Source organism: Nomascus leucogenys, chromosome 4, assembly GCF_006542625.1.
Source record: "Nomascus leucogenys isolate Asia chromosome 4, Asia_NLE_v1, whole genome shotgun sequence".
Taxonomy (NCBI): domain Eukaryota; kingdom Metazoa; phylum Chordata; class Mammalia; order Primates; family Hylobatidae; genus Nomascus; species Nomascus leucogenys.
The window spans coordinates 67,395,121-67,409,090 of record NC_044384.1 but is presented as its reverse complement, the minus strand read 5'-3'; the positions used below and the strand labels follow the sequence as shown (position 1 = coordinate 67,409,090).

General features: G+C 48.6%; 1 protein-coding gene across 10 annotated transcripts in view; it reads right to left on the bottom strand.

The window, feature by feature from the left end:
• Window positions 1-2,799: 2,799 nt before the first annotated feature.
• The window catches only part of PTPRM (protein tyrosine phosphatase receptor type M), an 835,156-nt gene continuing 823,985 nt past the window's right edge, over window positions 2,800-13,970 (bottom strand). For 8 of the 10 annotated variants that reach the window (XM_030810732.1, XM_030810734.1, XM_030810733.1 and 5 more), the window contains one exon: window positions 2,800-3,552. In XM_030810732.1, the coding sequence (XP_030666592.1) occupies window positions 3,499-3,552 (54 nt within the window). In that variant the 3' untranslated portion in view covers window positions 2,800-3,498. The remainder of the gene's footprint in view (window positions 3,553-13,970) is intronic. The other 2 variants (XM_030810737.1, XM_030810740.1) reach the window with 2 other exon arrangements.

The following is a 13,970-nucleotide window of genomic DNA, read 5'->3' as shown; positions in this document are numbered from 1 at the left end:
ATGTGGGAGGTCTGCAGCTGGCCAGCAGGTGGTGGCCAACCTCCCAGATGGCTCCAATGATCCCCATGCCCTGGTATTTGTGCAGTCCCCTCCCATAGTGAATAGGACTGACTTTTGAAACTATAGGATATTGTGGCAATGACAGTATATGATTTCCAAGGCTAGATCGTAGAAGAAATTGTGGCTTCTGCCTTGTTCCTTTCTGAATTCCTGGAAGAAGCCAGTATCACACTGTGGGGACAGTTAAGCAGCTGTGGAAATGCCCACATGGGGGGAAACTGGGGCCTCCCATCAACAGCCAGTTGCACTTTGCCAGGCCTGTGACTGAGCTACCTTAGAAGTTTATTTCCAGCTCCAGTCAAGCTCTCAGATGACTGCGGCCCTGACCCATTTTGATGGCCACCTCATGAGCAATCTTTGAGCCAGGATCATCCAACTAAATCATTTCTGAACTTCTGACCCACCGAAATGGTATGAGATAACAAATGTTCATTGTTCAGTTTCCAACTTTGGGGACAATTTGTTATCCAGCAGAAGGCAACTAATGCACATTTTAGTCCTGGCACTAGGATACCTTAACAAAACCTAAAAATGCAGGCATGAGTCTTGACCCAGTGAGCAGAGGCTGGGAGGGCCCTTAGGAGAGAGGTGGAGGAGCTCACACCATTGCTATCCACCTGCGGGCCCACAGCTGCTCCACTTTCTGAGTGTAAAAACAATATGGCTGCTGTTTCCCTCCTGCCTCTACGTCTTACACCAAATGACCCCTGCAGCGCACCCCATCTGGAAATATACAGAGAATGGAATTCTGGAAACGCACCTCAGTCTTGCTGTGCTGACACGTTACAAAAGCATCATGAGGTGCTGCTGTGAAGCTGACTTTGGGGGGGACTGTGCCAGGGAGTCGGGGGCAGGACCATCAGCTTCCAGAGCGGTCACAGGCTTTGAAGTGTCTGGGGGGTTCCGGATGCCACAACAGAGGGGAATCCAGAGCACTGTGAGAACACAGAGAAGGACTCTCAGCCAAGAGGGTGGCTCCTCTTGCTTGCGAGGGGCAGAGACTTTCTCTGTGTACTGGAAATAACAGGTCTCAACCACACTGTGAGGCCTCGTGGGAAATCTGAAAAAGCCACAAAATGCCTGTGCCTTTTTTTCTATCACTGTTTCCGCTAAAAGGTGAAATAAGCGAAAGAAAGATAAAAATCCAAGAGATTGAAAACAACTGGCTACCATGTGAGACCGGGGTATGACGACGCAGGGAATGACTGGGAAGTGGCTGTGTCATTAGACTCGCACATCTGAGGTCACTTCCTCGCCATGCTCAGATGAGCTGTCTTGTCACCCAGGCTGACGGACTGGAGCCCAGAGCCACACCGCCATGATCACGGAGGGCCAAGGGCTCTCCTGGTCAGGGCCCAACTCACCCACAAAGGGTGCAGCGGTCCATATGTCTTCATTCCTATTTCCTATATCCTGGAGAAATCATTTGGAAGAGGGACAGAAAAATAGCAGCCTGCTAGTCTTTTAGGAGCTTAGCAAAGAGAACCAGGTGGGATGGCGAGGGGCCATCCTCCAGGAGGAGTCTGAATGTGAGGCCTTGAGTACAGACTCGAAGCTCTGCTGCAGCCAGCTCTTCCTGCGGGAGGACGGGGTCCCACTCACCCAGTTTAAGGAGGGGTCTAGAGAAACTTACACCAATCGGGGCATATAGATTGCTCAGGATACAGCGAAGCAGTAAAGGTCTAACATGCAGATGTCCAGGTCAGTCCTCTTGGAGGGCAACCTCTGCCCTTGAAGTCTTTGGTCACCAAGATCCCCAGCGCAGGCAGGAACAGTGCTCTCAAGCCTCTCCACTTCCCACAGGGGGTGGCGGGCCAGCCTCTGTCTCGGCGCCAGCAGACTCTGCTCCTCTGCCGCGGTGAGGGTACTGCCCTTCCACCTCCCACGGGCTCTGGAGGCTTCTGGCACTTGCTAGCCAGTGTGACTTTGGACGGGTTATTCAGTCTTTTCTAGCTTGAGTTTCTTCATCTGTCAGGTGGGTTTCGTAGTCGTACCTGGCTCATGTTTTGGGAGCACGCACTGCCACACAGGAAGGTGCTCTGCATGGTATCTGGCTCACAAGAGGTGTTCGACAGAGCTTTGTCTCTGTCAGCTCTTGGCAAACATTAACACAGCCTAAAACCCAAGATAATTGCAAGCTGCAAGGCCACCGTGCACCCGCCTTCTGTGTCAGCAGCCAGAGCCCGGGGTGGCACGGAGCAGGCGCCCTGGTGGGAACTTGTTCAGCGCAGTGTCCTTCAGTGTACTCTGATTCTCTAACCCTTTAAAAACTTTCTCTCAGCAAGTCTTAGGTTGGCCTGAGGCACAGAGAAGCGAGATAGTATCCCTTGCAGACTGAGGGGAAACAGAGAAAGGAAGAGGATGCTCCAGTTAGCAAGTCCCCGCCATGGCCCCTGGCCTGGCTGCCCCACAAGGTCAGGGCTCATGCCCCATGGCGCAGGCTCATGGCTGAGCCTCCTCAGCACCAGGGCAGGCCACCCTGATGGGCCCAGTGCTCTCAGTGATGAACACTCTCTCTCAAAAAACTCTACTCTACCTGCTCCGGCAAACAGGCCCTGGCCGCACTCTCTCCCCCTGTGCGCTGGCGTGTTGGGTGCGGTCTCCACCGCCTGTGCGCTGGGACACCAGGAACACGCCACGGCTGCTCACGGGTCATCATTTATTGAGATGAGAATTCACATAAAGTAACATCATACAGAAAATCGTTTCCAGGCCTTAAGAAAAATGATTGTCACTCACTGTGCTTCACAAAAATTTCTTTTAATGAATAAATAATTTGATGAAATCAAAAATATTTACAATATAAACACATGGAAAAGCTCTGGGTCCGTGAATCTGATCGTCGAGTTTTGCATTTTGTGAACTGAGTCCTCCCCCAAGCTTTTCCCTTGGAAACAATACAAATCTGATAGAAACGACGACTCATACAACATATCTTTGTTCATTACACATTTATCTGTTAGTCCTGGAAAGCTACATAAGCATATATTATGCAACATGTTAAAGTACAAATATTACCTAAAATAATATATTATCATAATGCCAGACAGCATTCTCCACAGAACAAAAACATACACTCAGCTGTAACAATAACGAGGGTCACGGGCCACAAAATAATACCCCAAAGGTACAAATTCCTTCATAAGAATATAGTTGTGCTCTTCAGTTTACCAGATGTCTACGCTGCTCTAGGAAGCCGGTGGCAAGGAGTATGGGATTTGGCGACTGTGGCTGTGTGTGTGTTTCTGTCAGGCAGCAGCATTACTGGGATTGGGCAGTGCAAGCAGTTTTAGAAACACTTTCTTGGGCTCTTAAAAAGAGCCAATTATGCAAAGCAAAATAAGCATATTGAGAAGTCTTCATCTCTTTTGCACAAATACCATGGAACGTCTTGGCTTCGTGGTATGAAAGGGGTTGTTTGCAGAGCTGTTTACGCCATCAGCCAGAATTCAAGTATTCCAGGGCCACCTCATAGCAGAACTTGTACTGATCCTGGAAAATAGGAGGGGAAAATGTCAGCTCAAGAATATCTCAACGCTGTTCCTAGTAAAGCAATTACCATAGAGTAGGGTCTTAATGGAAACACATCAATCTGGGAAGGATTTGAATTAGAAATGAATCAGAAAGTCACGGTTCTGAACTCCAGATACATTCAGTTTGGAGATGCTCCCCGCGATGCTGGGTGAAAGGTATTTTGCTACCTGTGCTGGCTAGAATTCCCGGAAGGTTCTGGACACTTGGAACTCTAAATATGTTTGTCCACACATGTATTTTCTAGGATATCAACATGCTGAGCTTCGTGCAGGAGGGTCATGGGTAGAAGAAAAAGTAATGAGTGCTTCAGGAAATGCCTTCGTGACATCTCTCACAAGGCCCTTGGTACCTAGATGAGGCCTCATGCATGATCCAGATTTACCTTTGACTTTCAGTCTGTAGGAATTCCTCAATCTTATGAGAATTTCATAAGCACCTCCTGAATACCAAGCCCCTTGACCTGGTCCCTGATTTTGAGAAGTCCGTGATCCAGTGAGGAGGATAACACAGGAGGATAACCCAATGACAACACATGAGGCGGAATGGTCCCTATCATGTGCGGTGGGCTCAGGGGACGGCAGGCCTTCTTAGGGAAGATGGCAGTGGGAAGTAGGTGGACAGTGCCTTCCCCAGAGGACGGAACTGATGCGTGGAGTGGAGGCAGCCTTGGTTTGCCCTGGACGGTCCTGGCTTCTGCCTGTTGTCCTGGCATAATCCTCTTTCACTCTCAAAGTGCCCTAGTTTGGATAAAGTGTATGGCCATCATGGCCATCCTCACCAGTTACTTAAAACAGGCATTCCAGGCGGAGGCAACAGGACGAGGAAAGGTACAGAAGGGGAAATGCTCGAGATCCTCTGGGACCCATAGACCAGTTCTTCATCAGGCAGGGAATTGATTTCTCCCTCCTATCTTTCTTTTTTTTTTTTCTTTTTAAGAAACAGGGCCCTTTGTCACCCAAGCTGGAGTGCGGTGGCGCAATCATGGCTCACCACAGCCTCGAACTCCTGGGCTCAGGCAATCTTCCCACCTCAGCCTCCTGATTAGCTGGGATTATAAGCACGAGCCACCACACCCAGCATTGGATTCATTTTTCTTGAGCTCAGCTTTCCTGGATCATGTACCTTGGCCCAAGCAAGCCCTGCACAAGGTCCTGGCTGAGGTGTGGTCTCGGGTGGCGGGGGAGAGCACTCTGCACCTGTATGCATGGAGTGTGCTGATAGACCAAGCCTGGGAGTGGTCTCTGAACCCAGCAGAGGGACACAGGGCTTGAGGAAGCCTCTGCCTGCCACCTGGCAGGAGCCCGGCCCTGGACAGGGCCTTAGCAACTGGAAGGCTCTCTTCTACTTCTGGAGGAGACAAGCTATCACACGTGCGAGTGAGGTTCAGCACCACTGTCTCTACCTATCACAGCCACAACCAAGGAAATGTATCTATTATTTTTCATTTTGCCAAATTAATTGAAAATGTCCAGTATTTCTTAAGTGCCTCCTAATTTGTCACTGAAATTTCCTTTTCTTCACCTACACTCTGTTCTGTAAATACCCTAGTAGTCCAACCTATTTATTTGAGGACAAGGGCCACAGTTTATCCCTCTTTGTATAATGTAACAGTCTCTAGCCCAGAACTGACACAGTTGAGAGTCAAAGTCGGCTACATGTACACACGATGACAAGCCATGGGTCCAGCATGTGATCCAACTCAATACACATGTACTGCTAGAGACTGGGGATTTTATGACACACTCAGTCTTCGGGAAGGTCATGATCCAGAGGCAAAGACAGAGAACAAGATCATTTCAATCACTGACGGTGCCATGAGATTAATGTCAGTGGAATAACATTCACGAGGAGGCTCACATAACCAAAAATCACAGGTATCAGCGAGGGCCTGGAGAAAGCGAACCCTCATACACGGCTGAAGGGAATGTCAAATGGTGCAGCCACTTTGGAAAACCGTCTGGCAGCTCCTCCAAAGGTTGAACACAGAATTCCCATAAGACCTAGCAATTCTACTACTGGGTGTACACCTAAGGAAACTGAAAACGTACGTATACACAGAAACTTTGTAAACAAATGTTCACAGAGCATTATTCCTAACAGCCAAAAAGGGTAAACAACTCAAATGTACATTAATAAAATGTAGTATAGCCATAAACTGGAATATTACTTGGCTATGAAAAGGAATGAAGTACTAATACCTGTTACAACGTGGATGAACTGAAGCATGGATGAATCTGCTGAGTGAAAGAAATCAGATTCAAAAGGGCATACGCTCCTTTTCTATGAAATGCCCAGCATATGCAAATCTATAAAGACCGGAAGCCGAAGGGTGGTTGCCAGAGCCTGGAAGTGGGTAATGGGGAGTGGCTGCTAGTAGGTCTAGGATTTCTCTGAGGGGGCTAAGTGAGTGATGGAAATGTTAAACATTTGGATTGTGGTGATGGTTGCATAACTGTGAATACACTGAAAACCAGTGAATGACACACTTTAAAAGGGGATTTTATTTGGGGTACATGTGCTTGTCTGTTACATGGGTATTACACATGTAATGGTGGGGATTGGGCTCCTAGGGTATTCATCCCCCAAATGAATGTTCATAGTGCATTACACGGCTGGTAGGAATGCAAAACACTGGAAACTGATTACAATTGAATGTTATACCCAACAGGTAATTTTTCAACCCTCCCTCTCCTCCCTGCTTTTTTGGAGTTCCCAGTGTCTATTATTTCCATCTAAAAGGGGAAATGTTATGGTATGCAAATTATATTCCAATAAAGCTTTATTAAAAAAATCGCTAGTAGAAAAATGCTTATTCCATGATGTGAATCCTACCTTTAATGTCTATCAAGGGCTCAGGTGGAACTGGAACTGGGTGGACTCTGACACAGGAAACATGAATCCAGTTGTTCTTTGCTTTCTAGAGTCATGGGTGTGAGTGCCCCACACTGACCAGGAGCCTCAGGTCCTATTAACTATCCCCGAGATCCTGGCCAATCCATTCCCCTCTGGTCATAAAACGGAGTTGGATCATATTTAAGTTTCCCTTCCAGCTTTCTCAATTTAGAACTTTAGGATTTGGTTTGCCTTTAAAGTAAGTCTGATGACATTTGAGAAGGTGTTCCTTAAATTATCTCCTAGTGCAAATAACAAATATTTTACTAGCCTGTCATTTCCCTTAAACAGACCACTTTTTCCGTACACAATGCCAATAAAGGTAGAAGAATTTTTTTGAACTTTTTAACTGGAAAAAATTATTTCTTGCCCTAGGCAAAATTAGATTTCTGATTCATATTCTAGTATTTATTATTTCAGGATTTGATACTTTTATTTTCAGAATATTTAAAAGAGATAATTTGAATTTCAAAATTCCAAAAGGCCACGTTGTCAGATCATCAGGCCAACATACTGGCTATGAAGTGCTCCCATCATTTCTGTGCTTTTGTGAATCACAGGAACAATTTTTTTTGTAATGGAAATCTACATGGTCTAATCCCTTGCTGCATAAAAATGATTTTATACAAGCCTAATTGTGCAATTAATTTCAGTGGCTACTCAGAGCCATCCTTTTAACATGTTAAAATGCACCTAGTGGAGGATGTGGCTGCTGCCCTCAGGCCACAACACAGGCTGGAAACTCAGGAGGGATTTTGGGCTTCGCTGCTAAGGAACTGCTGCTTGGAAGTCACCGAAGCTGCCCTGTCTCAGGCATGACTATAATTTTCAAAATGAATTCTCCCTCTCCCACTTTATCATTCCTGAGCAAGCAGCCAGTCTTCATGGATTCTGTGATGACTGGTTTCTGAATCAGAAAAATAAGGGGAAGGAGAAGGAAGACCACAAATTGTTGTGTCCCCTCCCCCAAGCACCTGGGTAAATGCCTGAAATCTTCCTACATTGGAAACGGATTACATTTGATCACCAGGTACAGGTCTGTCTGCTGCAGTTTCCTCTCTCAGCTCACTCCCTTTTGAACAGTATAATTAAGCCACATCAGCCAGCCCTGTGCTCCAGGGGAAAAAGGAATGTCTATGCGTTGGTCCTGAGTGCTCCCATTTGGGTGACATTAGCTGGCTTCAGGCATGAGGAGGCCCTGAGTAGGGGCTCAGGTGGGAGCCTGGCCTGGTCCTCCTCACATCCTTGGGTCAGACCGTAACCAGGGCGACCTGCTACTATTCCTCGCCAAGGCCCCTGGCACTGGCCCCGCTCCCGATCAGACTTCCTGTACTTATGAGCGGGAGAAAGCAAAATCCGCAAGGGAACTGGAAATTGAGGTTGGCTGTTAAAAGCCACTGCTCGCTTGGTGAGGGCGTCACGAGGCCAGCACACCAGCGGGCGGCATTGGGGGCCTCCATCAGGGGCCCGAGCCCTGTCGTCTGCACAGGCTGCCTGCGTCTGAGGAACTCAGGCTGGCGGCCAGTGTGGGCACTTCAAACACCACATCAATGGCCTCCAAAGATTCAAAGAGAATAGCCTCCACCTCTGACCTGGTTGCTTTTGAAACTAAGGCAAGCTCTATGATTTTGGCTAGACCCTGTACTGACAGATCCTTCGGGCTGGAAAAATTCTTCTGAGTGATGCTCTGCCAGGAGGGCAGGGTGGGCCCTATTACGGTGGTGGGATCCCTCAGTTCAGTGTTCCCAGCCAGGTTGTGGCCAGCCACTCTGTGCTAGGGAGACCAATAAATTCACATCCCTGCTCAGCAAGACAGCAGCATGTGCCTGGAATGATGAGTGGCTCATTCCCTTAATCTCTATCTTTAAAACATAGATAGCATTTTTTCACCAAAGTCCCCTGCAAAATCCATGCCCAGTTCCTTATTGAGGCCCTGCTGAGCATAGCCACAACCTCCCCTAGGTTGGAGAGGGCAGCAAAGGGTGGCTCAGGTTGGACTCGGGTCTGGCTGCAGAGAAGAATGGTTCAGTCACTCAGCAAATGCTTACTGGGCAACTCCTGGGAGCCAGGCGCTCAGCTGGTGCTGAGTGTAGGGGGCAGGCTGGGCAAGTGGAATCTGGGGGTGGGGAGAGGGGATGGGGTATTAGCAAAAATTATTACAGACCTTCCTCAACAGTGCAGGAAGACTGACCATGGGTGGATTCAAGGTGCCTGGAGTGTGGATTGGGGAGCCTAGCTCACCTCTGATTCCCACCCAACTCCTGCACTCACCACCCCAACACGTGCACACACACGTGCACAGCCTGTTAAATAGGCTGCAAATTTCACAGCAAGAGCTATTGAGGGACAGCCTATATACACCAGTTGGTCGCACAAGGGGGAGAGCTGTAGGTCTCACACCACATTGCATTTTGTATGTGAGTTCATTGTTGGCTTACTAAAGGGGAGGTGAGGCTGAGTCTGGAGGGTCAGCTCTAAGTTACAGAGGGGGCAACTTGAACCTGTGCAGCAGATCCGCAGATCAGGATGGGGCCTGGCTCTGGAGTAAGTGGGACGGACAGGGAGGGGGCGGCGAGCTGTGAACACTGCCACATGGCATTGCAGGGAAGGGAAAGGCCCGCTGACCCTCCTACACCAACTTTCTCAGCCCTGTGGCACGTCCATCCTACCTGGTGGGGGCTCCATCCCAGAGCCTCTGGCTGAAGTGGGCTGGGGCAGGCCTGTGCACTGGTATTTCTGAAAGCTCCCCTGGGAGTTGGGGGTGGGCGAATTCTCAAGTGCAGCCTGGGCTGAGAGTGTGTCTAGAGCAGACATGGTTCTTAAGCTAGGCTGCACACGAGACTCACCGGGGGCTTTTAACACTCGGCTGCTGCAGCCAGGCCCCTGACCAGTCCAATCAGTCTCCAGGTGGGCCCAGGGATCAGAATTGTTCTAAAGCTCCCAGATGACTTCAGTGGGCAACCAGGCTTGAGAACCACTGAGGAAACGTTCTTTTCTGAATCTTACAAGGCACGTGATGGTGGACAGGGCTGCTCCCGTTACACTGGTCTGAGATGAAGCTCACACACACAGTGACTGCGCTCTGCCCTGCTCCCAGGTCCCCTACACTAACCTGTGCCCTTTTTTTCCCAGTGCGAGAGCATGCACTGCCTTACCACCCTTTATCCTGGATTTCTCCTGGCAACTCAGTAACAAATCAACCCAGCCAAGGGTTATGACCATCACCTTCCTACAGGGCCCTCCCTTTCAGACTCCCAGGTGGGTTGGGACTGCTTATCTGGCTACATTCTATTTGGAATTTTCGTCTAATGGCTTTTAGTTGTCGATTTTTTTGCCTTACCTTTTCCACACATCATGAACCCTGAGAGCCCCGCTGGTGTCCAGCCTCTAGGCTGGGAGAAAGCTCGGGGGGCTCCTTGTAGGGTGGTTGAACATCAGCAGGCTTGGAGCTGGGAGGAGGGATCCGGATCTGGATTTGGCTTGCACGAATGATGAAACGCTAGACTTCTCTGTAAAGGGGGTGCAGTGGCAGCACCTCCTCTGGCTTTGGTGAAGGTGTGAGTATAACAAGATAACTCTTGGGACGTATTCCGTAAACAGAAAATCCCTGTCGCCTTCTACGAACAGTATTCCTTTTTGTTGTTTTTTATGTTACTTTGTAAAAAACAACAGCTTTGTTGAGATATAATTCATATACCATAAAATTGGCCTCTTTAAAGGATACAGTTGTTAAATAAAATTCATGGGAGGCCACTGTTTGGATGAGGCCCTGACAGACTAGACCAAACCAGAATGGAGTCCCTCGTGCTAGGTGCTACGTCGCCATCCAACTGAACTTTGAAATAGGGCAGCTTTCCAAACATCAGGAGAAGTGCAGCAACCAGTCAGAAGCGACCCGGTTTTCCTGAGCTGCCATGATAAAGAAGTCCCCTCTGTTTTAACAGTATGATGGAAGGAAGTTTGAAACAACCAATCTGCGTTGTGTTCCCTGTCTCTGCCTTCTCAACTTTTTTTCTGCCTATAAAGCAGCCTCCTCTGCTCAGCTCCTTGGAGCACTTGTTCTATTTTACAGAATGACATGTTTCCTGATTCTAGGGTCACTAATACAAGCCAATTAGATCTTCAAATTAAATGTGTTGTAATTTTGTACTTTAACACAGTTTAGTGGTTTTCAGTATATTTACAGAGTTGTATGCAATCTAAATTTAAAACATTCCCATCACCGCAGAAAGAAACCCTGTGCCTATCAGCAGTCACCCCCATCTCCCTCCCCCAGCCCTCAGCAACCACTACTCTACTTTCTGTCTCATGGATTTGTCTGTTTTGAACATTTCACAGACAAGGAATCATAGAATATGTGGCCTTTTGTGACTGAATTAATAGTTTTTTTTTTTTTTTTTTTTTTTTTGAGAAGGAGTCTTGCACTGTCGCCCAGGCTGGAGTGCAGTGGTGCGATCTCAGCTCACTGCAACCTCTGCCTCCTGAGTTCAAGTGATTCTGCTGCCTCAGCCTCCCAAGTAGCTGGGATTACAGGTACCTGCCACCATGCCCGGCTAATTTTTATATTTTTAGTAAAGACGGGGTTTCACCATGTTGGTTGGCCAGGCTGGTCTCAAATTCCTGACCTCAGGTGATCCGCCCACCTCGGCCTCCCTAAGTGCTGGGATTACAGGTGTGAGCCACCGCGTTCAGCCAGGCTTAATATTCTTATTCCCACTTTACAGATGAGAAAACTGAGGTTCAGGTAGGACTTTTGCATCTCCAGTGAGTTCTAAGCTCCATGTGGGAGAGACCGTATCTTCTACTCCTCTTGCGTCACGCCCAGTGATGCTGCACATAGAACAGAGGCTGAGAAATACGTGCAGAATGGCATGGAACTAAGATGCCAGGCCAGGCACTGTGGCTCATGCCTGTAATCCCAGCATTTTGAAAGGCTGAGGCAGGAGGACTGCTTGAGGCCAGGAGTTTGAGACCAGCCTGGGCAAAATTGCAAGACTCCCATCTCTAAAAAAACAAAAATAACAAACCAGCCAGGCATGATTGCATGCCCCTTTAGTTCCAGCTACTTGGGGGGCTGAGGTGGGAGGATGGCTTGAGCCCAGGGGTTTGAGGCTGCAGTGAGCTATGATCACGCCACTGCACTCCATATTACAGTGTGTAATTACCTGCAGAGGCAGCTTTGTCAGCCCCGCCCAAGGCATTTGGGTAAATGATGGGGCCAGTTGTTCACTTCCTGGGCAGTGCACTACGCTGTGGAGGGGAGTCTTCCAAAGTTCCCACCACCTCGCAGGGGACACTATGTTTCTCTAGGCAAGATCTGCCCTTGAAGACCATTTCTATGTTAAAACAGAGCCCTGAGAACTTCAAAAGCCATTAAGGAAGGCAAAAGTGAGAGGGGAGCTGCCGGTGTGAAGCAGCCGCTTTCCTGCAGCCAGAGTCGCTTCAAAGGAGCTCAGGTGCCAGCACTCCTTCTGAATCTAACTAGGCGCGTCATGGAGAATCTCAGGCTGTGCTGTCCTTGTCCATCCTCTGGGGACCCAGTTCTTTGATGGGGACTTGAGGCTGGTTGAAGAGATGGATAACTTAGAAGCGGGCTGAAAAAGGGGTCAGGAAAAATGCAGCTGCCCCTGCTGGATACAAAAAAATCTAGTCTCGTATTAGAAACTATTTTGCCTCCTGGCAATCCACTGGCTTTTCTCCAGAGCTCCCAAAGCTAAAAATTTGCAGAAATACATCTTGAGGGCTTTCTGGATCTCCCTGGAGAGTGTCATGCTTCAACACGAACCGACGAATCTTCCCACTCAGAAGCAATTTAGAAAAATCAGCGCTGCAAAGGGAGATGGTGAGAGACACAGCGTCCCTCTGTGCACTCCTCCCCCCCTGGCAGGGAGGGTAGAGCGGTAGCATTTGCCTGTTCTGAATGGAAGGGACCATGAGGGATGCAGCCACACATGTGATGTGTAAGACCTGATGGGGCCGGGGCGAGGGCCCCTCTATTGCACCCCAGCCTGCCTCTCCAGACACTTGGAAGTGCCCCCGGCTGTCTGGCACATGCTCGTCATCCTCTGAAGACACAGCTAAGTAGACTCAGTACACTGCCCTTTTCAGCTGCTGGCACAACATTCTGTGCTTAGGATACACTCAGAACTCAGATGGCCTGTGATGCCCAATAAAACTGTAGCAGACTTTATCACCCTGACCTAAGCTAATTAATTCTCTCAGCCAGCACACACAGGTATCAACATCAAACTAAACAGAAGTCATATTTACAGGCAAAACCAAATGACAACAGGTCCTACTCAGTTCTGGAAGCTTCAAACCCACTGAAAAGAGGACGGTGACCTTTTTCTCTGTCACCAGGTATTATCTAATACCCTGCTAACAGCCACCGTGACAGATATGTCACATAGTTTTCTCTGGACATTGCAAAACTTTCCTACATTTCTCAGACCCTGACCTTATCCTCCAACTGCTGGTGACCTTTGGAGGTCTGGGCACCCGGAAATCCCATCTTCTCCATTAGGATCACACATAACTACACAAAGTCCTAAGTTACTGTAGAATTCTGGGCTGGGACCGCGAGCTCCCTTCTGGTTCAGCCACCTAAGCCTCCATTTATTTCATGAAAAATCACCCCTGTCCTTTAGCGTGCACCACTGATTTGGAAAAAGCCCCATCACTCCTGCCCGTAAAACCTGGTGAGTGATGAAAGCTGCAGCCGGAGCCATTAGAGGAAAGGCCTGGAAGGGTCTGTTTCTAATGATCTGCTTAATTCAGGCTGCAGTGAGAGGGAAGTGACATTTTTTTTGATCAAGGTCAGCTGTGCCCGAGTACCAACCAGAGTCTCGAGGCTGCATACCTGTCCCTGAATTAGTGAGGTTAACTACCTCACGAAGCCACAGTCAGAATATTTCATTTGTGCATTTGTTTCTATCCTCTGCCGGCCCAAACTCAGGCCTCTGCCGACAGCATGGCCACTCTTTGCTCAACTGCCTCCATCCTGGAAGACTGGGAATTCCATGGCGGTAGAACTCTTTACCATTCAGGTGGGGTTGCAGGGAGGGAGACGGTCCTAGTGAAGCCCCACACCAGCCTTTCAACAACCCACAGGAAATCCGTTACTACGTCCAGGGCATTTAGAGCCCTTCTGCCAGGCCACTGACGGCATCATGTTTGGCAGTCTTCCACACTCTCTACAACCACCTCTCCCCTTTGCAATTTCCAAAACACTTTCACATCTCTCTGCACACTGGGTACCTCAGTGAGCTCATGGTATCCCTAGTTTATAAAACTAAAACCTAAGGGAGTTAAGTGATGTGCTTAATGACACTTAGATGACAAAACTAATGTGTTTGGGGTCACCTAACTAGAATTAGTGGTAGAGTTGAGACTAGAGTTTGGGTTTCCATGGGCTCCCCATAGGGTGGGGAGGAGGGGAGCAGGAGTCTGGGGAGCACAGTCCTTTCTGCCCCTTCTAGAAGCCA